This window comes from Argiope bruennichi, chromosome 8 (genome assembly GCF_947563725.1).
Source record: "Argiope bruennichi chromosome 8, qqArgBrue1.1, whole genome shotgun sequence".
Lineage (NCBI taxonomy): Eukaryota > Metazoa > Arthropoda > Arachnida > Araneae > Araneidae > Argiope > Argiope bruennichi.
Window position 1 is genome coordinate 43,373,064 of NC_079158.1, and position 19,977 is coordinate 43,393,040.

Sequence of the window (19,977 nt, forward strand, 5' to 3'; positions counted from 1 at the left end):
AACCACAAGGTCTTCGAGCATCCCAAATCGCTTCATTGGTAACCTCGGACGATGAACCTTCAACCTTAGTACAACAGTTGTGGCGCCATCTACCCGCAACCAAAATCGTCAGACTCACTTGACGCAGCAACCACTCACCCACACACACTCGCTACTCAATTGGGTACAGGCCCATTAGACAACAGCTAAATACATCACCACTCAACAGCCATATCGTTCGACTCACTGGAGGGAGAGTCTGTGGTGACTAGCATATAAGCCAGTTAACAACAACGCTGCATGAGCGTACGCTTTTGCATCCTGGTTTAGTTACTGGACTGCGAACCACAAAGTCCCAGGTTCTATCCTCGAGCATCACATATCGCTTCAATGTCCTGATTCTTCAAAATCTCGAGATGGAAATTTTTGACGATTGCAATACTTTCTCTTTGTATACTTCGTATAAAAAAAACTTTTAAAAACAACAACATGCTTTTAACATAATACAATTGATATGTATTATGAATAGAATTTTTGAAAAAAGAAAATCTATGTAATAAGGCATGTTTCCTGTCGATCAACAACAACAACGGGTGACAGGAATGAAAAAAGAGAAGAAATGCAAATCAAGAGAGAAAAGGAGGATTCTTGTGGCAAGGTTAAAAGAAAAGAGCAAAAGGTAGCTCCATGACAATTCTGAGATGTTAAGATTCCAGAGAGCTGAGATTTCAGAAAGAACACCCTTCCTTTGCCTTTCAACATGTAACTTAGCTGATTGGATAGAACGAATTTAGATGTTTCCTAGTACAATTGGCGTGTAGCCATATCTTATGTCTCTCCCACTTGTTGGTAGATTTTCTGTTTTCTTCCTTTGTTCTTATAGTTTTTTTTTCTCTCTCTTTCGTTGATGAGGAAACTCTCAGTGAAGAAAAGTAATAAAAAACATTAAAATAGAAAAATAGAAAAAATTGAAATAATTTTTAGGAGAAACAGTAGTTCTGCAGTCCAAACAGTTGGCCACCACTGATTTAGAAGTTTTACTGAATGATCGGACACCAGAAAGCAGATATAAGATAAAATGTACCATCATTGAAATACTAGAGGCATTTTTTAAAAATAAATTACCCATAGCGGCATAGGGAGTGTCATATTCAAAAAATGTTAAATAATTATTATTTTCTCATTTTTTTTTTTTGCCTAACTCTCTGAGCCATAAGTGGCCTTAATAACCAAAGATATAGGAAATTAAGGCAGTTTAAGTATAAATAAAGCAAACAGGGAAACAAAGAAACTTCGTTAACCAGTAAGAGATTTAATTATATTAATTTCAAATAAAGGAATATTCTTAAAATAACTATCGAATCAGAAATTCTGAGAAGGTTTTCGAACACTTCGCTTCAATAATTATTCAGTTTTTTTAAAAGAAAAGACGCAGCTATTAAAAAATGTTTTTTATTAAAAAATTTGTCTATTCTAAATCAACAAGAAAATATAATACAAAATAACACAGAATATTTACAAAATAAGTTGAACATTATTTAAAGTCTAAATTTCTTTATGATGATGAATATGATACTTTGTCATGACCTCTGCCAACAGGAAAATCTGCGTACCAACCGAAAGAGCCTTGCTTGTCTGTATATGCTCCCATGTCCAGGAAGCCATCATGTTGCTCTTCGCCAAAATCATCATCGTCGTCATCTCTCTCCTCCGGTTCTGGTTCTGAATCTGGTTCTTGCTCCGACCCCATGCTTACTATATGATCTCTTTCAACTGTGGCTGAAAAAGTAAGATTTTTTACTGTACTGTCATCTTCACTAGATCTTTTCACAGGGACATTTTGAATATTCTGGTCAGGAGATAAAGACCGCTGTGCAGCTCGTTGTCTTGAGGAACGAGATTTTTTAAATGTATTGTGTTCTACTGCTGGCAATCTAGAATCTGGTTCAGAATATAATTCACCAGCAACTTGTTCCTTCAAAGGATTATTGGGTAAATTTTCCAATCTACCCTTGCGTTTGTTACTTCTTGGTCGCGAAGGAGCGTCTTGGAAGTTATGGGGTGAACTGTACTCCTCAGGATGAACACTATGACCAACTGAATAGTCACCAATAGCAACTTGCTGGCCTTTTTTATTAGCTGGCAGCATTTCTGAATGTGGAACTGAAGGGTTATTTTTCTTATTTGATGAAACGTCAACTAACTCTGCATTTTCTGGGAGATATTGAAACGATTCCTGTTTACCCAGATGTCGGCCTTCAGTGAATGATCGAACATAAGGAATTTTCGAAGTCTGAGATGCTTCATTTTTTGTTGGCAGATTTTCATCGGAATATTTTTGTTGCAATCCTTGAGATTGAGGTGGTGGTTCATTATAATTTAGATGAAAATTATCTCTCGGTAGCTGTCCTTGTGTATTTGTATTTGTATGTGTTGGTTGGTGAAAATTTGGAACATTTTCGCCTGAATATTCCGCATGCAATTGTTGAGATTCAGGAAGTTCTTGATGATTTCTACCTTTTCTATTTGAATAATGAGTACTCAATTCTTGAGGTTGAGAAATCTGTTGGTAACTACTACCTTGCCTATTTGAATAATCCATATGCAGTTCTCGAGATGGAGGACGCTCTTGTTGATTTCTTCCTTGTCTATCTGAATAGTCTCTATTCAGTTCTGGGTGTTGAGGAAGCTCTTGCTGATTTCTAACTTGTCTATCTGAATGCTTCCTATTCAGTTCCGGATGTTGAGAAAGCTCTTGTTGATTTCTACCTTGTCCACTTCTTGTCCTGGAAGAAGAGGCAAAATTTTGATTGTTCTGCTGAGAACTTGGAGAATGTTCATCTGAAAAATCTGAATAAGTTCCTTCCGATTGTGGCTGCCTTTCAGGGTAATTTTCACTACTTTCACGCGTTAATGGATGCTTAGAGTTTTGGACAGATTTGTGAGAAGATGGCTGCTTTTCATTTGAATATACATTGTAATTTGATGGGAGATCTTCATCTAAATGTGGCAGTCTTTGACTTGGAGAAAAATTGTCGGAGTTTGGTGTCTGATGTTTTGAATTTTCTTTTAAATGAGGTCTTTCCAATGGCATTGGACTCTGAAAATTGTGCTGATTGTCATCATGATAATCTTTATTTGTTGAGTGATGTTCAAAATCAGGTGAAATTTCAGTATATTGTGGCCTATATCTCCCTGATATTTGAGGATTAAAATTATTTTGAGATAAAGAATCATCATTTGAATGTTGCTTAAATGAATCAGGCGAATCTTCACTCTGCAATTTATCTGATTGTTCTACTGATCTAAAAGTTCCCTCCGAAGGTGGATAATTTCGTCTAAAATTTAAATTATCATGCATTGAAGAATCAGCATCTGAATGCCCTCTAAAAGAATTAAGCAAATCCTCATTCCTCAACTCTGGAGATCGTAATATTGCCCGTGAGTTACCCTTCGAAGGAGGGAAGTTCGCCTTAAAATTTAAATTGTCCTGTTGAGAACGATCTGCATTTGAATACTTTTTAACTGAATCACGCAAATCTTCATTCTCTAGGTCATCTAAATGTGATACTGATCGATAAGTTCCCTGTGAAGGTCGGAAATTTTGTTTATAATTTGTATCAGAATCAGATTTTGATGATTGGCCTCGACTGGTAGAAAACTCATTGTCAGAATGGTTTGGTTGAGGAGACTGAAATTCTCGAATTTGAAATTGGTTTCTTGGCTGATAAGAAGACATTTCTGGCTGATGGTTATTTCTTCTCGAAGTTGGTGCCAAAGATTCACTTTCATGCCATTGTGAATTTTCTTCTGAACCTTCCTCACGAATGAGTGCTTTTCTTGAATTTACAGGACTTTTTTGATAATCTTCATATACAGGTCTTTCTCCCTTCTCTTGTAAATGCATCTCTCTATAATAAGGATCAGGCGATACATGAATAGACCTTTGGTCCTTCTTATATTGAAGTGGATCATGTGGCCGATTGTATCCTCTTCCATTAATTTGATTGGTTCTTGGGGAATTCATTGAGGAAGGAGTCTCCTGTTGAGAAGATTTAGAATTTTTTGCTTCATGAGGGTGGCGTTCACCATTTTCTGGATAAAAGGAATTAATTTCTTGATGATGCTTTTGAGGCTGCAGGAACCTTTGTTGTTGTTCTTCCCTGTTGTTTAAGAACGTTTTATCCTCATGTGCGTGTAATGGGTTTCTGGCTGAACTTTCTCCATCGTTTGAATTATATTGATTGTATGAAGATGATGGTGGACGATTCGATTGAGAGTGGGCATCTCCTCTTCCTCCTCCTTCAAGGCTGTACTCATTATTCCGTGGATTGTTCGACTTATCTGAATTGAAATTTCTATTATGGGGTGGCTGTACGAAGATAACCCCTGTATGCTTAGGATTTTGACTAGTTTTAGACTGGCCATGCAATGCTTCTGTCAAGAACATTACAGATAGAAGAAAATTGAGGTGTTTCTGCAAAATAATGAAAATAATTTTATGAGCATTTTTATTCAAAAACTTGAATTAAAAATTTAATAAATAGAAAAAATATAAGAATAGATTTTTGAATAATCCAACTTATTTATGGTCATTTCATGTCAGTTCATACAGTACTGACTACTAAGGAATGCGATGTCAATATTAATGCAATTGATATTATCATAAATTCCTCTTCCTCATCATTCCAATTTGATAACACTCAAAAATGTACAATATGCGTTGTCAATACTCATTTTTCTCAATTAGTACAACGTTTAAAGAAACGAATAAAGGATAGGATTTTTAACAAACATGTGATTCAACACACGTTTTTGTAATTTTTATTGTTTATTTAAAAATTCATTTGGAGGGGAAAAAATAATACTAATTAAATAATGCCAAAAATGTCAAGATTATCAATATTATTCCCGAAAAAATAGTATTTTTGTGTCGACTGCCTTGATGTTATTGATCAGTTTCATTGATACTACACGAAAGTCAGCTAACGTATTATACAATATATTGCTGCTGGAAATTTACTACAGTTGTGATTTCATGCAATTTGATGAGGAGAAGGGATAGTCAGTCGTAGCTTCTAAAAGTTTGTTGTTGTTTCTTATGGCACTTGTCATGGACAAGCCCGCTGTTACGAAGACAGCGATTTTAAGCCGGTGGAGGAGCGTCTCTTGTTTTTATAGTAGCGCCATCTAGGGCCAAGAGAACGACAAAGTTTAAATAGTCTAAACGTTTAAATGCTTTAAACTTAATTAGTGCTGATCAAACGCTAATTACTATGCTAGTTCTGTATGTACCAAAATGTAAGTTAATGCTGAAGAAAAGCATTATTGACATGCTCATTAGAAATTTAAATATTGAAACGGAAGTTAATTAATAGAGAAGGAATGGTCGTCACGTACATCAATGAATGCACTGGCATTCTCAGAAAATTAATTTTGTAGAAATTGTTGGCATGCTATGAATTTTCCACATTCTGTATAACCACGCATATACAAATGAGAAGAATATAACTCTAGCTGAAAATTACCTTTACAATTACTATCAATAAGTCTCCAGGAATAACGCTTCAAACAGCTGAATTATATTTGTCAATTATCGCATTTATTCATGGACAACTCAAGCAATTTAATATAACAGTATATATGAATTGTTGTATTGCGTTGTGACTTATGACACTTTACAAGCCCGCTGAGAGTTATCTGTCTGCTATTTAAGCCGAGTGAGGGTCTCTTGTTTTTTAAGTAGCGTCAGCCAGGTCCAGGGGTACGACTTAGCTACTCACGCATCACAACCCTTTTTACGGGGCGGACTTCATTCATGCATTTTATTCACTCATCCACAGATCGTAATTTAGACCTGATTCAGGGAAGGATCATCTCTGAACCAGTACCCCCCAGGGGTATTGCTCTCGACATGGTGGACTGTGCGACCACATCAGAGTTATACGTGTGCCAGTCACCACACACGCGGAAGGTCTTCGGCCGGTGGGGTTCAAACTCACAGCCTAAGGGATGTGAGTCCAATACCTTACCAAACAGGCTATTCCGGCCTATATATATAAATAAATATTGCAAAAGGAAAAACCTTTATTTTGGATACATTTCGGTAAGTACTTAATATCAATAATTCGATTTCAAAAATTTCTTTTTGGGGGTAGAAAAAGGTTGAATACGCTAAATTTTACAGTGATTTATTAATGCTATCTTATTTTTTTATTTTAAGACATCCAGTTTTAACAAAATATTGCTTAATTAATTTAAAAAATGCATTAACAGATGAAAAAGCAAACTTTTTTTAAGCAAAGCGAAAAGTTTATAAGCCAGGTGGTGAAAGTTATTAAGCTAGTTAACAGCTGCGCTACTCGAGCAAATGCTTTTGTATTGCGGTCATGTTACTCGGCTGCGAACCACAAGGTCCCAGGCTCTATCCTCGCTCATGGCAAATCCGCCATAAAAGCATGTAGTGTTTTTTCGATTTCTTTCTAAAATGGAGGGTGGATGAGAACAAGCAAACCATTGCATAAACTTTCATGTGAAATAAAATTTCGTGATATTAGATCAGTGATTGGAATTGTTTAACTGCTTTTCCTTTTTATTTTAAATATTTAAATGTAATTACAAAGCTAAGTCTAATAATAAATTTGGCGAATTATCGAAAAAAATCAAGTTTTGCGATGTTATCATGATTTGAGTCTAACCACTTATTACTACATAATATTTACAAAAAATCTTTTATTACAATAAATGCATGGAAATTCCTTGTTTACACAGCTAGAGTTTATTCCATGAAGTCGAGATTGAAGTTTCGTTAAACACTATTTACTATAAAATCCTGCACCACAAATTTCACATTTGTAATCCCTAGTTAAATATATATTCCAATATCAATTTTAAATTTAAATTTTACTGGTACAAGAGCATTTCAATATCAAACATCACGTGCTTTTTAATAGCATGCTTGATTATACATTAAGAGGGGCAATACGTCAGTGAATCACGTGACCAGAACAGTCAATCATGTTCAAGATCTCAAATATTGAATCAAAATATATAGCCGCTTGTGAAATAATAGCTATGATGTCATAGTTCTACGTCAACCTTTTAAAAACACACATCTGCTGTCAAAGAAGCGTACTTAATAATAAAGCAAGATTGGTAAAAGCAGGTAAACCTTTTAAAAACGCATCTGCTTTCAAAGAAGCATACATAATAATCAAGCAATACTGGTAAAAGGAGGTAAAAAAATATGTGCGATTAAAAGAGGATGATGAAAATGGCCATTTATGCTTTATTCATTGTCTATGTGACTCCGAGCTTCAATATTCATTGCCTACGTGATTCGAGCTTTAAACCCCCTAATCAAAACAACATCATGTTCTCACATGATAAAAAGGCGACTTTTGGATGGATTTAATAAATTAACTGTATTTTTAAAAATACTAATTTGTTTTCTCTTTCAAATATCTGAAAAAGCATATTTGATCTCAGATATTTGTATAGTCTTAGTCTACTTGTCGATTATACTTAAAAATAGATGAATTAATTCTTCAAATCAGAATAGAACATTCTAATTTTTCATGAAATTAATCCAGATTTAAATAAAAATATAATTATATTTATATAATTATATTTTATAAGAAATATAATTAAAAAATATATGTATATATATTCTTTCCAAGAAGGATAAAATATTTTACAAAACATTCTTATTGCCGATGAAAGAATTTTATCATAAATTCACCAAAATTCAAATGAAAAAAAGTGGAAATTTCATTCTTTGTTTTGACTGAATTGAACACTAGATGGCGACTGATTCTTGAACTTTTTCAAATGCTGTTAAATCGCTACAAGTAATATCCTGCTTAATGCAATTCTTTTTTTTTTAAGTATCTGCTCTCAAAATAAAGTTCATTAGCTGACTTAATATTTCAAGCTAATCTGTTTTCATCAGATATTCATTATCACAATATTTTAAAATCATTTTTAAAAATATTTTTAAATATTATTTTCGAATCGTAGCATGATGTTTTTACATTCTAATATACTATATTTTTAGACAAGATATGCATATTAATAGTTAAAAAGAGAAAGAAAGTTGAGCTAGTTGCTGATGTATTAATGATTTATACGATAAATATGAAAATCATGTTTATAATAAGGACTTCATATTTATACAAATACATGTACCAAAACGTAAATATACGCAAAATTAACATACGGTCCATACACCAAAATTGTAGATAAAATCTATCAAATTTTGTATTAAATCAATGACTGAGAGATCTGTGAAAAATCAATGATTCGTTGTACCGAAACTTAACATTTAGAGCCAGACTCTGACAAACTGGATGCTGATCTTCTCGATTTCAAATTCACTAAATGAGTGCATTTGCAGAGTGGAACGAAAACGTGTTACAAAAAGGAGTAGTGGAAAAATAATAGATTTATAAGAAATACGATTGTATTGTATTTCTTTTTCTTTTTCTAGTATCGATTATGTCTACAATTTCATATTATGTAGCAACAAAAATTAACCAGATCTGGCACAATTTAATTCACCCAATTGCTCTTAATTTTTCAAAATAGACTCGTCTCATATCACGTCATCATCCTTCCATCTCCTCAGAGCCAGGCTTCTGTAAACTTTTTTAGTAAAAGTATATTGAAAATTGCGAAGTATAACATTTTGATATTTTTTATGCCAATTATATTGTGCTAAATGAAAGTCAAAAGCTAAATGAAACTGAAAATGAGAAACGAAATTTAACACTAATGTACTAGTGGGTATAAAGTATTCTCGTGTGCACCACTATAAAAATAGAAAATGCACAAGCAGAATTAAATGAACTAATTAATTTACATAAATTTAGTCGTTACATATTATTTATAATTCTAAGAGATACAATCATGGAATCAATCTGAGTGGAGAATCTCCCTTATTTAGCGTGTTTGTTCATATTAACATCCCTTTTAGCACAAGACATTATATGATATTCCCATGATCCTATTCGATGTTTTGAATGGCAGCCAATGTCATAAAGATATCGTAAGAATGTTGATTTTGTGTTAATAGGGATGACATGTTCAAAGTTCATGTTAACATGACAGGAATGAAAAGTAGCACGACTTATCAACTATATTAGTTAAAGAATTTGATTTTAAAAGCAGATGTCTGAAGCAATGAAATTACTGTTCTTCTAAATTAATAAGGCATTTTTAATATAAAAGGAGAAACTAATATTTGTAATGCTTAAGATGTTTATAAAAGTGAGCATAATTTTCTGTTGTATTGACTATATGAAATGATGACGCAAAATAACAGTCAATATTTTATTTTCCCCCAAGTTAATATAAAATTGATAACAATCATAAAAGTAATAAGAATCGAAACTTCTTCTGTTAGAACGGTAATATTTAAATTAATTTTACCCTTTTTTCTTTTGTTTATTACCTACTAGCCGCTTTTGGCGACCAGCCGGTTCACCAATCTTAATGCTCGTTAAAATTTTAATAATTAAATATTTTATGTAACTTCTATTTTAATAGCTTCTTCATCAAAATATTTTAAAGCTATAAATTTTGATAGTCATATAATTTATTCATAATATTATAAAGGCCTTCAACCATAACGTAATATGTATCTCTCTAATTTTCTTTTAGCTCCCTTAGAATTTATGCTTTAAATTAAAGTGGAAATGGTTAAATTGCAATTAATGTAAGGAAATTTTTTACTGAAACGAAGAATTTTTTTAAAAATATGAGTACTGAAAACAGAATCGCTGAGTATTTAAACTAAACCTTATGGACACTAAAGAATATCTTTCTTAATTTATGTAATATCTCAAGAAGTTTTCTACAAAATCTTCTCAGATTCATAATGAACAGATCAATTAATTAACAATGTTTAGTTTTAAATGCATGAAACTCTAAGAAAATAAACAGAATCGTTTAAAATAATCGGTCGAAAACAGGTTAAGCCTTCAAAACGTCAGTATCCGTTGTCAACAATCAGAACACAATGCGCATGCGTGAATTTTCAACGCCAGTTATGGTAACGCAAATGCGTGAATTTTTCTACGCCAGTTGGGGTAACGCTATGCAGATTAGAAATTTTTTATTTCCTTTATTGTGTTTTATTTTAATTGAAAAGTACTTCAGAAAGAATCTGTAAGATCGATTAATTAACAATTTTTAATTTTAAATGCATCAAACATTAAGAAAATAAATAGAATCGTTTGAAATAATCGGCCGAAAAATGTTAAGCCTAGCCTCATTACTGTTGGAGAAAAAAAAATTGAAGCCTTACTCATTTGGTGGTGGGGAAAATAAAAAGATTTTTTGGTGGAAAAGTTAGTTTTTAATTAATAGTTAAAATTCTAATTAAAAATTGAAAAAAAGGAACCCCAGGTGCATATTCCCGACCTCCAAGGTATACATGTACCAAATTTGGTAGCTGTAGGTGAAACGGTCTGGCCTGTAGAGCGCCAACACACACACACACACATTGAGCTTTATATAAGTATAGATTTATAAAAGAACATTTTATTATAAAGTATAAACAATTTTATTCTATATAAAAAGCAGATTTTTTTTCAGAAGCTAATTTTCTATTTTCTTTTCCTTATTTTATAACAACTTTAAGACTTTTTTTTTTTTTTTTTGCCAGATTGAGAGTTGGGCCATGCTTATTTTTTCAAATATAAATGTTTATTTGTTTTTAACGGAAATATTACACTACAAATCATAAGATACTATTTTTAAATTAAAACTTATAATTAACAAACGAACTATTTAGCATGAACTATTATAGCAGAAATATTACTCTACAAATCATAAGATACTATTTTGAAATTAAAATTTAGAATCGACAACTTAACTATTTAACATGAACTATTAGAGCAGTATGCTCAAATGTGTAACAGCCGCTAGTTGCAGGAAGATTGAGATATTATTTTTATCTTGGGGATGCAAATTTTTAAAACATTTCAAAAAATTTCAAAAAATTATGGCGAAACTTATTAAAAATTATGTCAGCAAAATCCTCGAAGTCTTATAATTCGATTTAAATCTCAATTTATTAGATTTTTCTTGTTGCGTATATCTTGTGTAAGTTTTATGCATATTTCGTATAATATTTGCTGAAACTTCCAGAAAATATAATTACGATCTGATGCCCAGCCATGAAATAAATCAATTTTTAAAATGTCAGTTTTATATAACTTTAACCGAATCCGATTCTAAAGTCCCATTAAAATTCTAGTATTCGTCTTTAGATCTTGATTTTGTTGAACATAATATCATTATTTCCGCCAAAAAAGATAATCGATTTTTTTTACGTATTATTTATAGACTTGAGACTGCCAACAATTTGAGTGATATGGTATGCCAAATGTATGATGCGTTTTCAAAATAATCTTCAAGGCAAAATGTTGTGCTTATGTTTCTAAGCTTGGCAGATATTTATTTCTTTGATAGTAGTGATTCATAATAACAAATATTTTTACAAAATAGAACAAGATTTTAGCTAAAAATTATCTGCCGTTGCCGATCAGCTCGTGTGCTCAGATGATTGACTTTTTAGGCTGTTAAACTATTTAAACAGAATACATTTTTTTTTAAATTCACTTCTTTGATTTTTTATTTAAAAACTACAAATTTGATTGACAAATGACTGCTTATAAAATTAAGAGGAATAGTAATACGAAGTAAAATCGGAAGTGAAAATTCTATATCTAATATTGAAATAAAGCATTTTTAAAAAAATCTTAATTATAACATTGGCAAAAATACGCTTTGATGAGTCTGAATTTCCTCATGATTTTAAAGTCATCAAATTCAATTTAAAAAATTCATTTAAAATGGAAAAAAATTACGGAAACGAAATAACTTATTAAAAAGGTAATTTTTTTGAGATTTAAGAAAATGATTGATTTTTATGAGACATAAAAACATATGTTATTTGATATTCCTTCCTATAAACCATTATCATTTTTATGAGGTAATAGTTTATAGGAAGATATGAACATCAGCTTTCATAGGCAAGACATACCGATTAGGTATGTCTTGCCTATGAAAAAGTTAAGACTATTTTTTCGCTCTTGATTAAATTTTCTGTTTGACGCCTATTTCTGTCATCTTCGCTTTTTTATATATCCTTTCGGTTAGAAATAAGATTAATGTCCGGTCTCCAGAGTTGTATTATTTTGGAAGATTTCTGATTGAATGTAACCCTATCAATTAAGTTTTGTTGCGAAACTAAAATCTGTTTGTTATCATTTATTTTAGCCATCCATGATAGCGCTCATCTCTTGTGTTTTGGATGACTGACACGGCTGTCATGCTTGGCGAGTAACTGGATTCTAATCGTACACTTCTTTCCTCTGAAATTAATGACTGAATGGCAATTTTGGTGACATCGCGAGCCATCTTCTGAGCATTTTTAATATTATTTTACAGTTTCATTAATTAGTTAAACGAATCATCGGATTAATTGCAACTGGGGAAGTGTTCAATAAATTGGGCTAAACCATTTGCACTTTTTTTTTTTACATTAACATCAGACATTAAGTAATACAATAGCCTGCTTAGTAGAGTGTTGGATTCGCGTCTCTTAGGTTGCGAGCTCGAACCCCGCCGGCCGAAGATTCCCCAAGATTGCTTGGTGGCTGACACGCGTATAAATCTGTCGTGGTCACAAAGTCCTCCATGGCGAGAGTAATATCAGTGTAGGTACTGGATCAGGGGTGATCGTTCAGGGTCTCTGATTCTGATCTCCGATTCAGGTCTAAATTACGATCTGTGAATTAAGTCCGCCTCGTAAAAAGGGTTGTGACGTGTGTGTAGCTAAGTCGTTCTCTTGGCTCTAGATGGCGCTACTTTAGAAACAAGAGGCTCTCCCCCTCAGGTTTAAACCGGCTGTCTTCGAACAGCGGGCTTGTCCATGGCAAGTGCCGTAAGAAGCAACAACAACACGCGCTTATAGACACGCGCACCCCACCCCTTATATATATATATTCATATTCTTCGATGATTTTCAAATCATTTCATCAGTCATTTCGGATTTTGTCACACAAAAACTATTTTTATACCATTTTTAAAAATGGTATAAAAATAAATTACCCAAAATTGTCTTTTCTGAAGTATTGTTACTTGTTAAACAATTTCTTCTCATAAACTATTTTTTTTTTTTCTGAATTTTAATATTTTTTTTAATATTATTTGCTAGAAGACTCCCTATTTTATGCTTATGCATTTATGCTTAACATGTTGCGACCACGTTAAATGCATTTGTTTTTGCGTGTGTTTCCTTGTAATATAGTTAAGAGTAATTTAAAAAAATAATTAAAGACAATTTAATCAAATCTACAAAATTCAAATTAAGAAAGAACTGGCTTTTTAAATAAAGCTATTATTTTACAAATTTCTTATTATTCTTTATTTTTTCATGTTTCGTGAAATCCTTTTCAATTACTTTAAATAAATAAATATATTTCCACTCTATTAATCAATTTTCATAATAGAATTTCATTTGATTACATTTATTCAACATTTAAACGTACTTGCTTTCTTCTTTTTAAGATGTTTAGCAATAAATTCGATTCCAATTCAAATCGTCCAGTGAAACATATTTATTAATTAATATATTTAACCTTAAATGACATTTCTTTTATCTATATTATTTTCAGTTTACAATTATCAATTTAAACAAAAATTAAAACTAAAACTTACTATACATAATGCTCCTTAAAAAGATAACAATTTGACTATTGATTTTTCAGATTCAGATTAATTTCATTTTGTTTGTAATTCTGTTAATGAAAAGAAAACAGATTCGTTAACAAGTTTGGTACGAGCAGTATTTTTTAATGAATGAATTCGAATTCTAATTAATCAATGCACATATAATCAAGAATATAAAAAAAATCTAAAGTATTGCTTTTCCGTAGTACATAGCTCTTTTAAGAATCATAAATTTAATAATTAATGCTTATTTCAAACATTCCAACACTTTAATAAATTTTATAATAATATTAACAAAGCGTTCTTATATTTGTTATATATTTGCGAATTAAGTTATGGCATATAAGAAAACTTGATTGCCTACCCATCAAACTTCATTTTCTCGTTTCATTGCACCTCTTTTGAAAATAAAATATATATCATTTATTAGTTTTAATATAATTTATTCTTTCATCAACAGTAATTTAAGTTTCTATATGATTATGCTCTCCAAAGTTCAACAACCATTCTTACGTCCGATTGTTCCCACAGTTTTGTTTTGAATGACCTTTTTAGACTCTTACCTTTCAAAGAGTATACGAGACATTATAATTTCATAAGCAGTTAGTTAAACAATAAAGGTGAGAAAACTGCTCTGATATGAGTTTACACACAATAGAGAAATAGTATTTTTTAAAGCTGGATTAATGTTTTTGTAATTAGCATATACTTAATCAAATTTGTACTTAAAATGTAACACACAAATAAAATAATACTAATGTTTAATTTTGTTTCTGTATGAAGATTTTTATTTTTCGCATGCATAGAACGAAATAAATGTAATTCTCAAGATTTATTTAGTCTCGAGATTTCGATTTTTGCACCCTCAATTGTTTGGGGGGGGGGAGACGGGAGATATACGAGCCTTCTAAAAAAAGAGATTTGAAACAATGTAGCATTGTTTGAGGTTCGATATTTCAATCTTATTCTATTCTGGAGTGATTGCATCAGTTGCATTCTATGCATAATGATTTTTGCAACACTCAGTTTTCTAAAAGACACTGGAAAACATTATTATTTAAATGAAAGAGGAATCAAAAATTCCACTTTGGATTTAATGATCATTGAAATTATTATTATTTTTTTTCATAGCACCAGCATTGACAAAAGTACGGAAACGAGGAATTTTATAAAATGAAAATCAACATCGTGCAAGTTTTGTTGTTACAAAGTATGGTTAAAATTAATTTTCAAAAATACACTGATATTAGATAAAATATTGCTTAAAAATTAAATTGTTATCACCTAAAGGTTAATTATTTGATTATTAAATTGGTGTAAAAACACTTTTTGTTCAATAATATGCTTCGAAGTTATGAAGCAAAAACATTACTATTTGTTTAAAAATTTAATTAATTAAAAATCTATTTAAAATTTTGAAAATCTTTTTCTTAGTAAGCATCTAGTATGTGATTATTTAACAAATCTAATCGCTGGATCCAGCGATCTATTCTGTAGAGCGTTTTGTACAATTTTTGATCATATATGAAAACCCATAATTAAATTGCTGTCACTTAAAGGTTAATTTTTTAAATATTAGATTGGTGTAAAAATACTTTTTGTACAATAATATGCTCCGAAGTTATGAAGTAAAACTATTCTATTTCATTTAAAAATTTTAATGAAATAAAAATTTACGTAAAATTTTAAAAACCCTTTTCTTAGCAAGCATCTAGTACGAAGATGTGTCTGTTTGACAAATTTGGTTCCTGTAAAAACAACGATCTATCCTATATAGCGTTTGGCGCAATTTTTGATCATATATGAAGCAATTAACAATATTAGATAAAATATTGCTTCAAAATTAAATTGTTATCACTTAAAGGCTAACTTTTTTAATATTAGATTCATGTAAAAATAACTTTTGTACACACTAAACAAAAATAACTTTTGTTTATGGTGCGACACAAAAACTCGGACAAAGTTATTATATCATGAAATAGAAATAATAATTATTTTTTTAAATTTTAGTTCATTTCTTTTTGTGTACCATTTCAGTTGTAACATAATTTATAATGTATCTTTTAGTTTATGTACTGATTTTTGACCTTTTTACAATGCCAAGCGAAAGATGTGCTATTTTAAAATTGGAAAACGAACAGTATGAAGTCATTCGTTTGCTTAATGTGCCTCGGCAAACAGTCTCTGATGCAATTTCGTTTCAAAGAGCTTGGGAATGATGGTAAAAGTCCAGGAAGTGAACTAAAACATATGGTGAACACTTTCAGTAGCCGCAGGTTATCAAAAAGCGAGTTCAATGAAATTCGAAGGTTTCCATCAGAAAGATCGCTCGTGAACTGAAGGGGAATAAGGGACCGATCGGAGCAATGAATGGCATAATCAGAGCTTGGACAAAAGGTCTAGAAAGTTCACTTCTCACTGAAGAAAACAAACTTGTGCGTCTTGGAAGACGCCGAAAAGTTTTGAAGCTAGCCGCATGTCAAGACTGAGAGAGATTCCTTTTCATTAATGAGAAGCTCTTTACCGTCGAAAATTTCGTAACTCTTAGAACTATAGTATCTGGTCTGTAGACGCACCAAACACTTCAGCAATTGGTAAACATCGCAAAAATCCAAAGTCGGTCATGGTCTGAGGCGGAATTTGCGAAAGCTTCAAAACATCTCTGGTTTTTGTGGATGAGGGAGTTAAAAAAATTCAAAAAGGGTACCAGTGGGACATTCTAGAAGCTGTTATATTTCCGCGGGCCAAAACGCACTTCAGAAATGTAAAAATGGGAGTTTCAACAAGACTCTGCATCAGCTCACAAGGCTAAAAAGACAAAACAGTGGTGGAAGGAATATTTTCTGGACGTAATATCTGAGAATGGGCACAATACTCGCCGAATCTCATTCCCATGATTAAAGTGCATGGTCCATTTTGGAGTCTAAGGCTTGCAGTAAACGGCATAAAAGTTTGGACTCTCTAAAGAAATGTCTTCTGCGGGAATGGGATAGATTAAAGGTAGAAGACATGCATCCCATTGCTGAAAATTTCAATAAGCGTTTGCACCTCTGCATCACTGCAAATCTGGCCACTTTGAAACCAATTAAATTTATTTACCAGTAAAAGTCTACTCTTATTATTATTTGTTATATTTTATTAATTTTTAATCAAGTTATATTAAAATTAGTTTGTCCAGGTTTTTTGCCGCATCCTGTAATATGTTGCAAAGTTATGAAATAAAATCATTATTACTTAGTTAAAAAAATTTGAATTAACTAAAAAAAAAGCATTTAAAATTTTGAAAACCTTTTTCTTCTTAAGCATCTAGTACCTAAGAAATTTCTATTTGACAAATATGACTCTAAATCCAACGATGTATCATGTAGATCTTTTTGCACAAATTTTGATCATAAATGAAGCAATTAAGAGAAATTCTTACCTGTCTTAAAATATAATCATGTTAAAATTCTTTTTATGTCTCCATACATATCTAACAAAACAAAATAACTTAAAATACAATTAGATAAATGACTGAAAATTATCATGTAATTTTGTATTTAAATAAATATTAATAGTGCTTAAATTGTTTATAGTAATTTTTTAAAACATCTTCAGAAAAGTAAAAATAATTAAACTCGTATTCAACCTTTCCTGTAAAATCATCATGGAAAGAAAGAAGATCGTTAATGAAGAATGATTTTTTTTATAAATTTCAAATTAATTTGTTTATTAGCATAATTATGTTTATAGACTAACATATTATCTGTGAATTACTATATGGGTGTCGAAAATATCGTTCTATATTCTCTTCAAGGCAGATCATCGAACCTTGAGCTCTAAAACTAGTAGGTGTTTACTTTATGAATAGTAGGTAATTAAGAAAAAGTTAAGAAAAAAATGAAATAATTTTTATTTTAACCCTTTAAAGGGCCATTTTTTAGGTCATATTATATTAAAATATTTTTAGGCTTGAAATTAGAATAAGAAAAGGGATTCATTTAGCTTATTAGATAAATTTAATAAGATTAATTAATTAATTTGGTTAATTAATAATTAAGTAACAAATCAAGACACATCATTTTGTGTGAGATAAAGAACTGAAGCATCTAAGTTTCTGACTTACTAAACAAATTTGTCAGAACTTATGCCAACCTATATAATTTCATACAAAGATTGATAAATTTGGTGTGAAGCATACTTCCCACGGCCCTAGAAAGGGTAAAATTAATAATTTTTTTTTAATAACTGAGAAGCATGAATTATAAAAAAATCATTTTTATACCGCTTTAAAATGGAAAAAAGAGGTTTTTCAGTGATGCTATTTTATTTCTGTACAATTCTTCTCTGATATTAATAAATTTTCAAAAATATTTTTGAATGCATTTTGTAAAAACACGTTTCCTTGATTTAGTAACTGGATTTATATTCATGCATGCTGCAACCATATTAAATGCATAGTCTTACGATCACTTTATCGCTGCTATAGTTTAAAATAAATTTAAAAAATTAAAAATGCTTGAAGTTGCTGGTTTGAGATTTGTTTCTTGTTTGACGTTAAGGTTTTTGCAATGTTTGGCATTAGAAACTCAAATCTGTTTAATTTTTTAATCTGTGTGTTGGCTTCACATTTAATAAAAATATTATATATTGTTTGATTATTCTTTTCTACAAATAGCATTACACACCAACCAGTAAAAACTTTAAATATATTTTGATTAATTGACCTTAGGGGAAATTAATTCTGAATGGTACGTTGGGATTTTTATCATGTTATAGAAAAAATGTTGTCTTCTAACATATGGTCACAATCATTTTTTTATTTCATCTCATAAGTGATCGGGAAATGAATATACTTCCAATGTATTTATTTATTTTAAAGGGGAAAAAAGAAGAAAACAGGAGCAGGACAATGTTAAACATAATTAAATCAATCAATAAATAAATGAATAACAAACTTTTGTGACCTATTTTTTCAAATAAACCTGTCCGAAAATATAACGCAAAATAAACGCATGCATCAAAACTACTACATCATATCTACTACACAAAAAGCATAAATAACACAGAATATACAAAACAAATTAGTATCTAACACATTATTCATTATCATACACACAAAAGAGAGAAGGGAAAAAACGCTCACCAATACATTCTGCATATTTTCACTTGGATTATAGCTCGCCACCAACCTACTTAATTCGAGCTCTAGTTTAAAATATCCTCTTTTGAACGCCGGAAAAGTACTTTATATACGGTTCCCCTCACAACATAAACAACAGAGTCTCGGGAAAAAGAAAATTTACCACTTTTTCATCGAGTTTCATTAGCTTTCCGATATTCCCCGCGATGCGTCGGCTGCTGTAACGGAGTTGACCAACCAAGACCGTGTTCCGAGGAGACTTTTTCCTGAAAGTAAGCCATCAACATGTTTGAGATGGCGGTAACAGTGCTTTTTTTCAAATCAGGGCGGAAGTTTCCTTTCTGTTGTAGGGTATTGCCCTGGACTATTGACTTGAAGATATTTTTCATTGAAAAAATTCTGTTCAATATCTATTGAGCATGTACCAGTTATATAATGCCATCGTTTAGAATTTTTTAAAACATATACATAAATTATTATTTATATAACATGCAAGACAACTACAAATAATAGCTTTTTCGAAGCATATATATATATATATATATATATATATATATTACTATCAATTATTTCATACATTTCTTAGTTATTTTTGGATGAAGTCAGATAAAGCGTTCAAGAAATTAATGTCACTACATCAAATAATATTTATATGAAATGGCTATATATTATAGTGACCAATAAGAGTTAAACTGCACTGTCAAATTTAACTAACTTAATTGACTTGAAGCTTATGGTACCAAAAAACAATAATAAAGACTTAGATTTAGACAGAGCTTTGAATTACAATAAACTGAATCTAATAATAAGTACATCAAGAAAAAAACGCCAATTTAAAGTAAAGATGACTATAAAAATTTATCGTTCATTTTTAACAGTAACATTTTTTCTACTTATTTTATGAAATAATAGATGAAGTCATTTAAAGTGTACAAAAAATTAATGCCACCTCATAAAATAATTTTTATATGAAATAGCTATATATTCTAGTGACTAGACTGCACAGTCGAATTTAACTAACTTAATTGATTTAGCTAACTAAATTAGCTTATGAGACAAACAAAATATAAAAACTTAGATTTATCCAGAGCTTTGAATTAAGAAAAACCGAATCTAATAATGAGAACAGCAAGATA

The 19,977-nt window shown here is 30.9% G+C and overlaps 1 protein-coding gene across 1 annotated transcript; it reads right to left on the reverse strand.

Moving 5' to 3' along the window:
* Nucleotides 1-1,534: 1,534 nt before the first annotated feature.
* On the reverse strand, nt 1,535-18,880 carry LOC129980621 (GATA zinc finger domain-containing protein 14-like). Its single transcript, XM_056091002.1, has 2 exons — nt 18,845-18,880; nt 1,535-4,456 (listed from the first exon to the last, which is right to left on the reverse strand). The coding sequence occupies exons 1-2, from the start codon at nt 18,857-18,859 to the stop codon at nt 1,535-1,537; spliced, it is 2,937 nt and encodes a 978-aa protein (XP_055946977.1). The 5' UTR covers nt 18,860-18,880.
* Between the last annotated feature and the right edge of the window lie 1,097 nt (nt 18,881-19,977).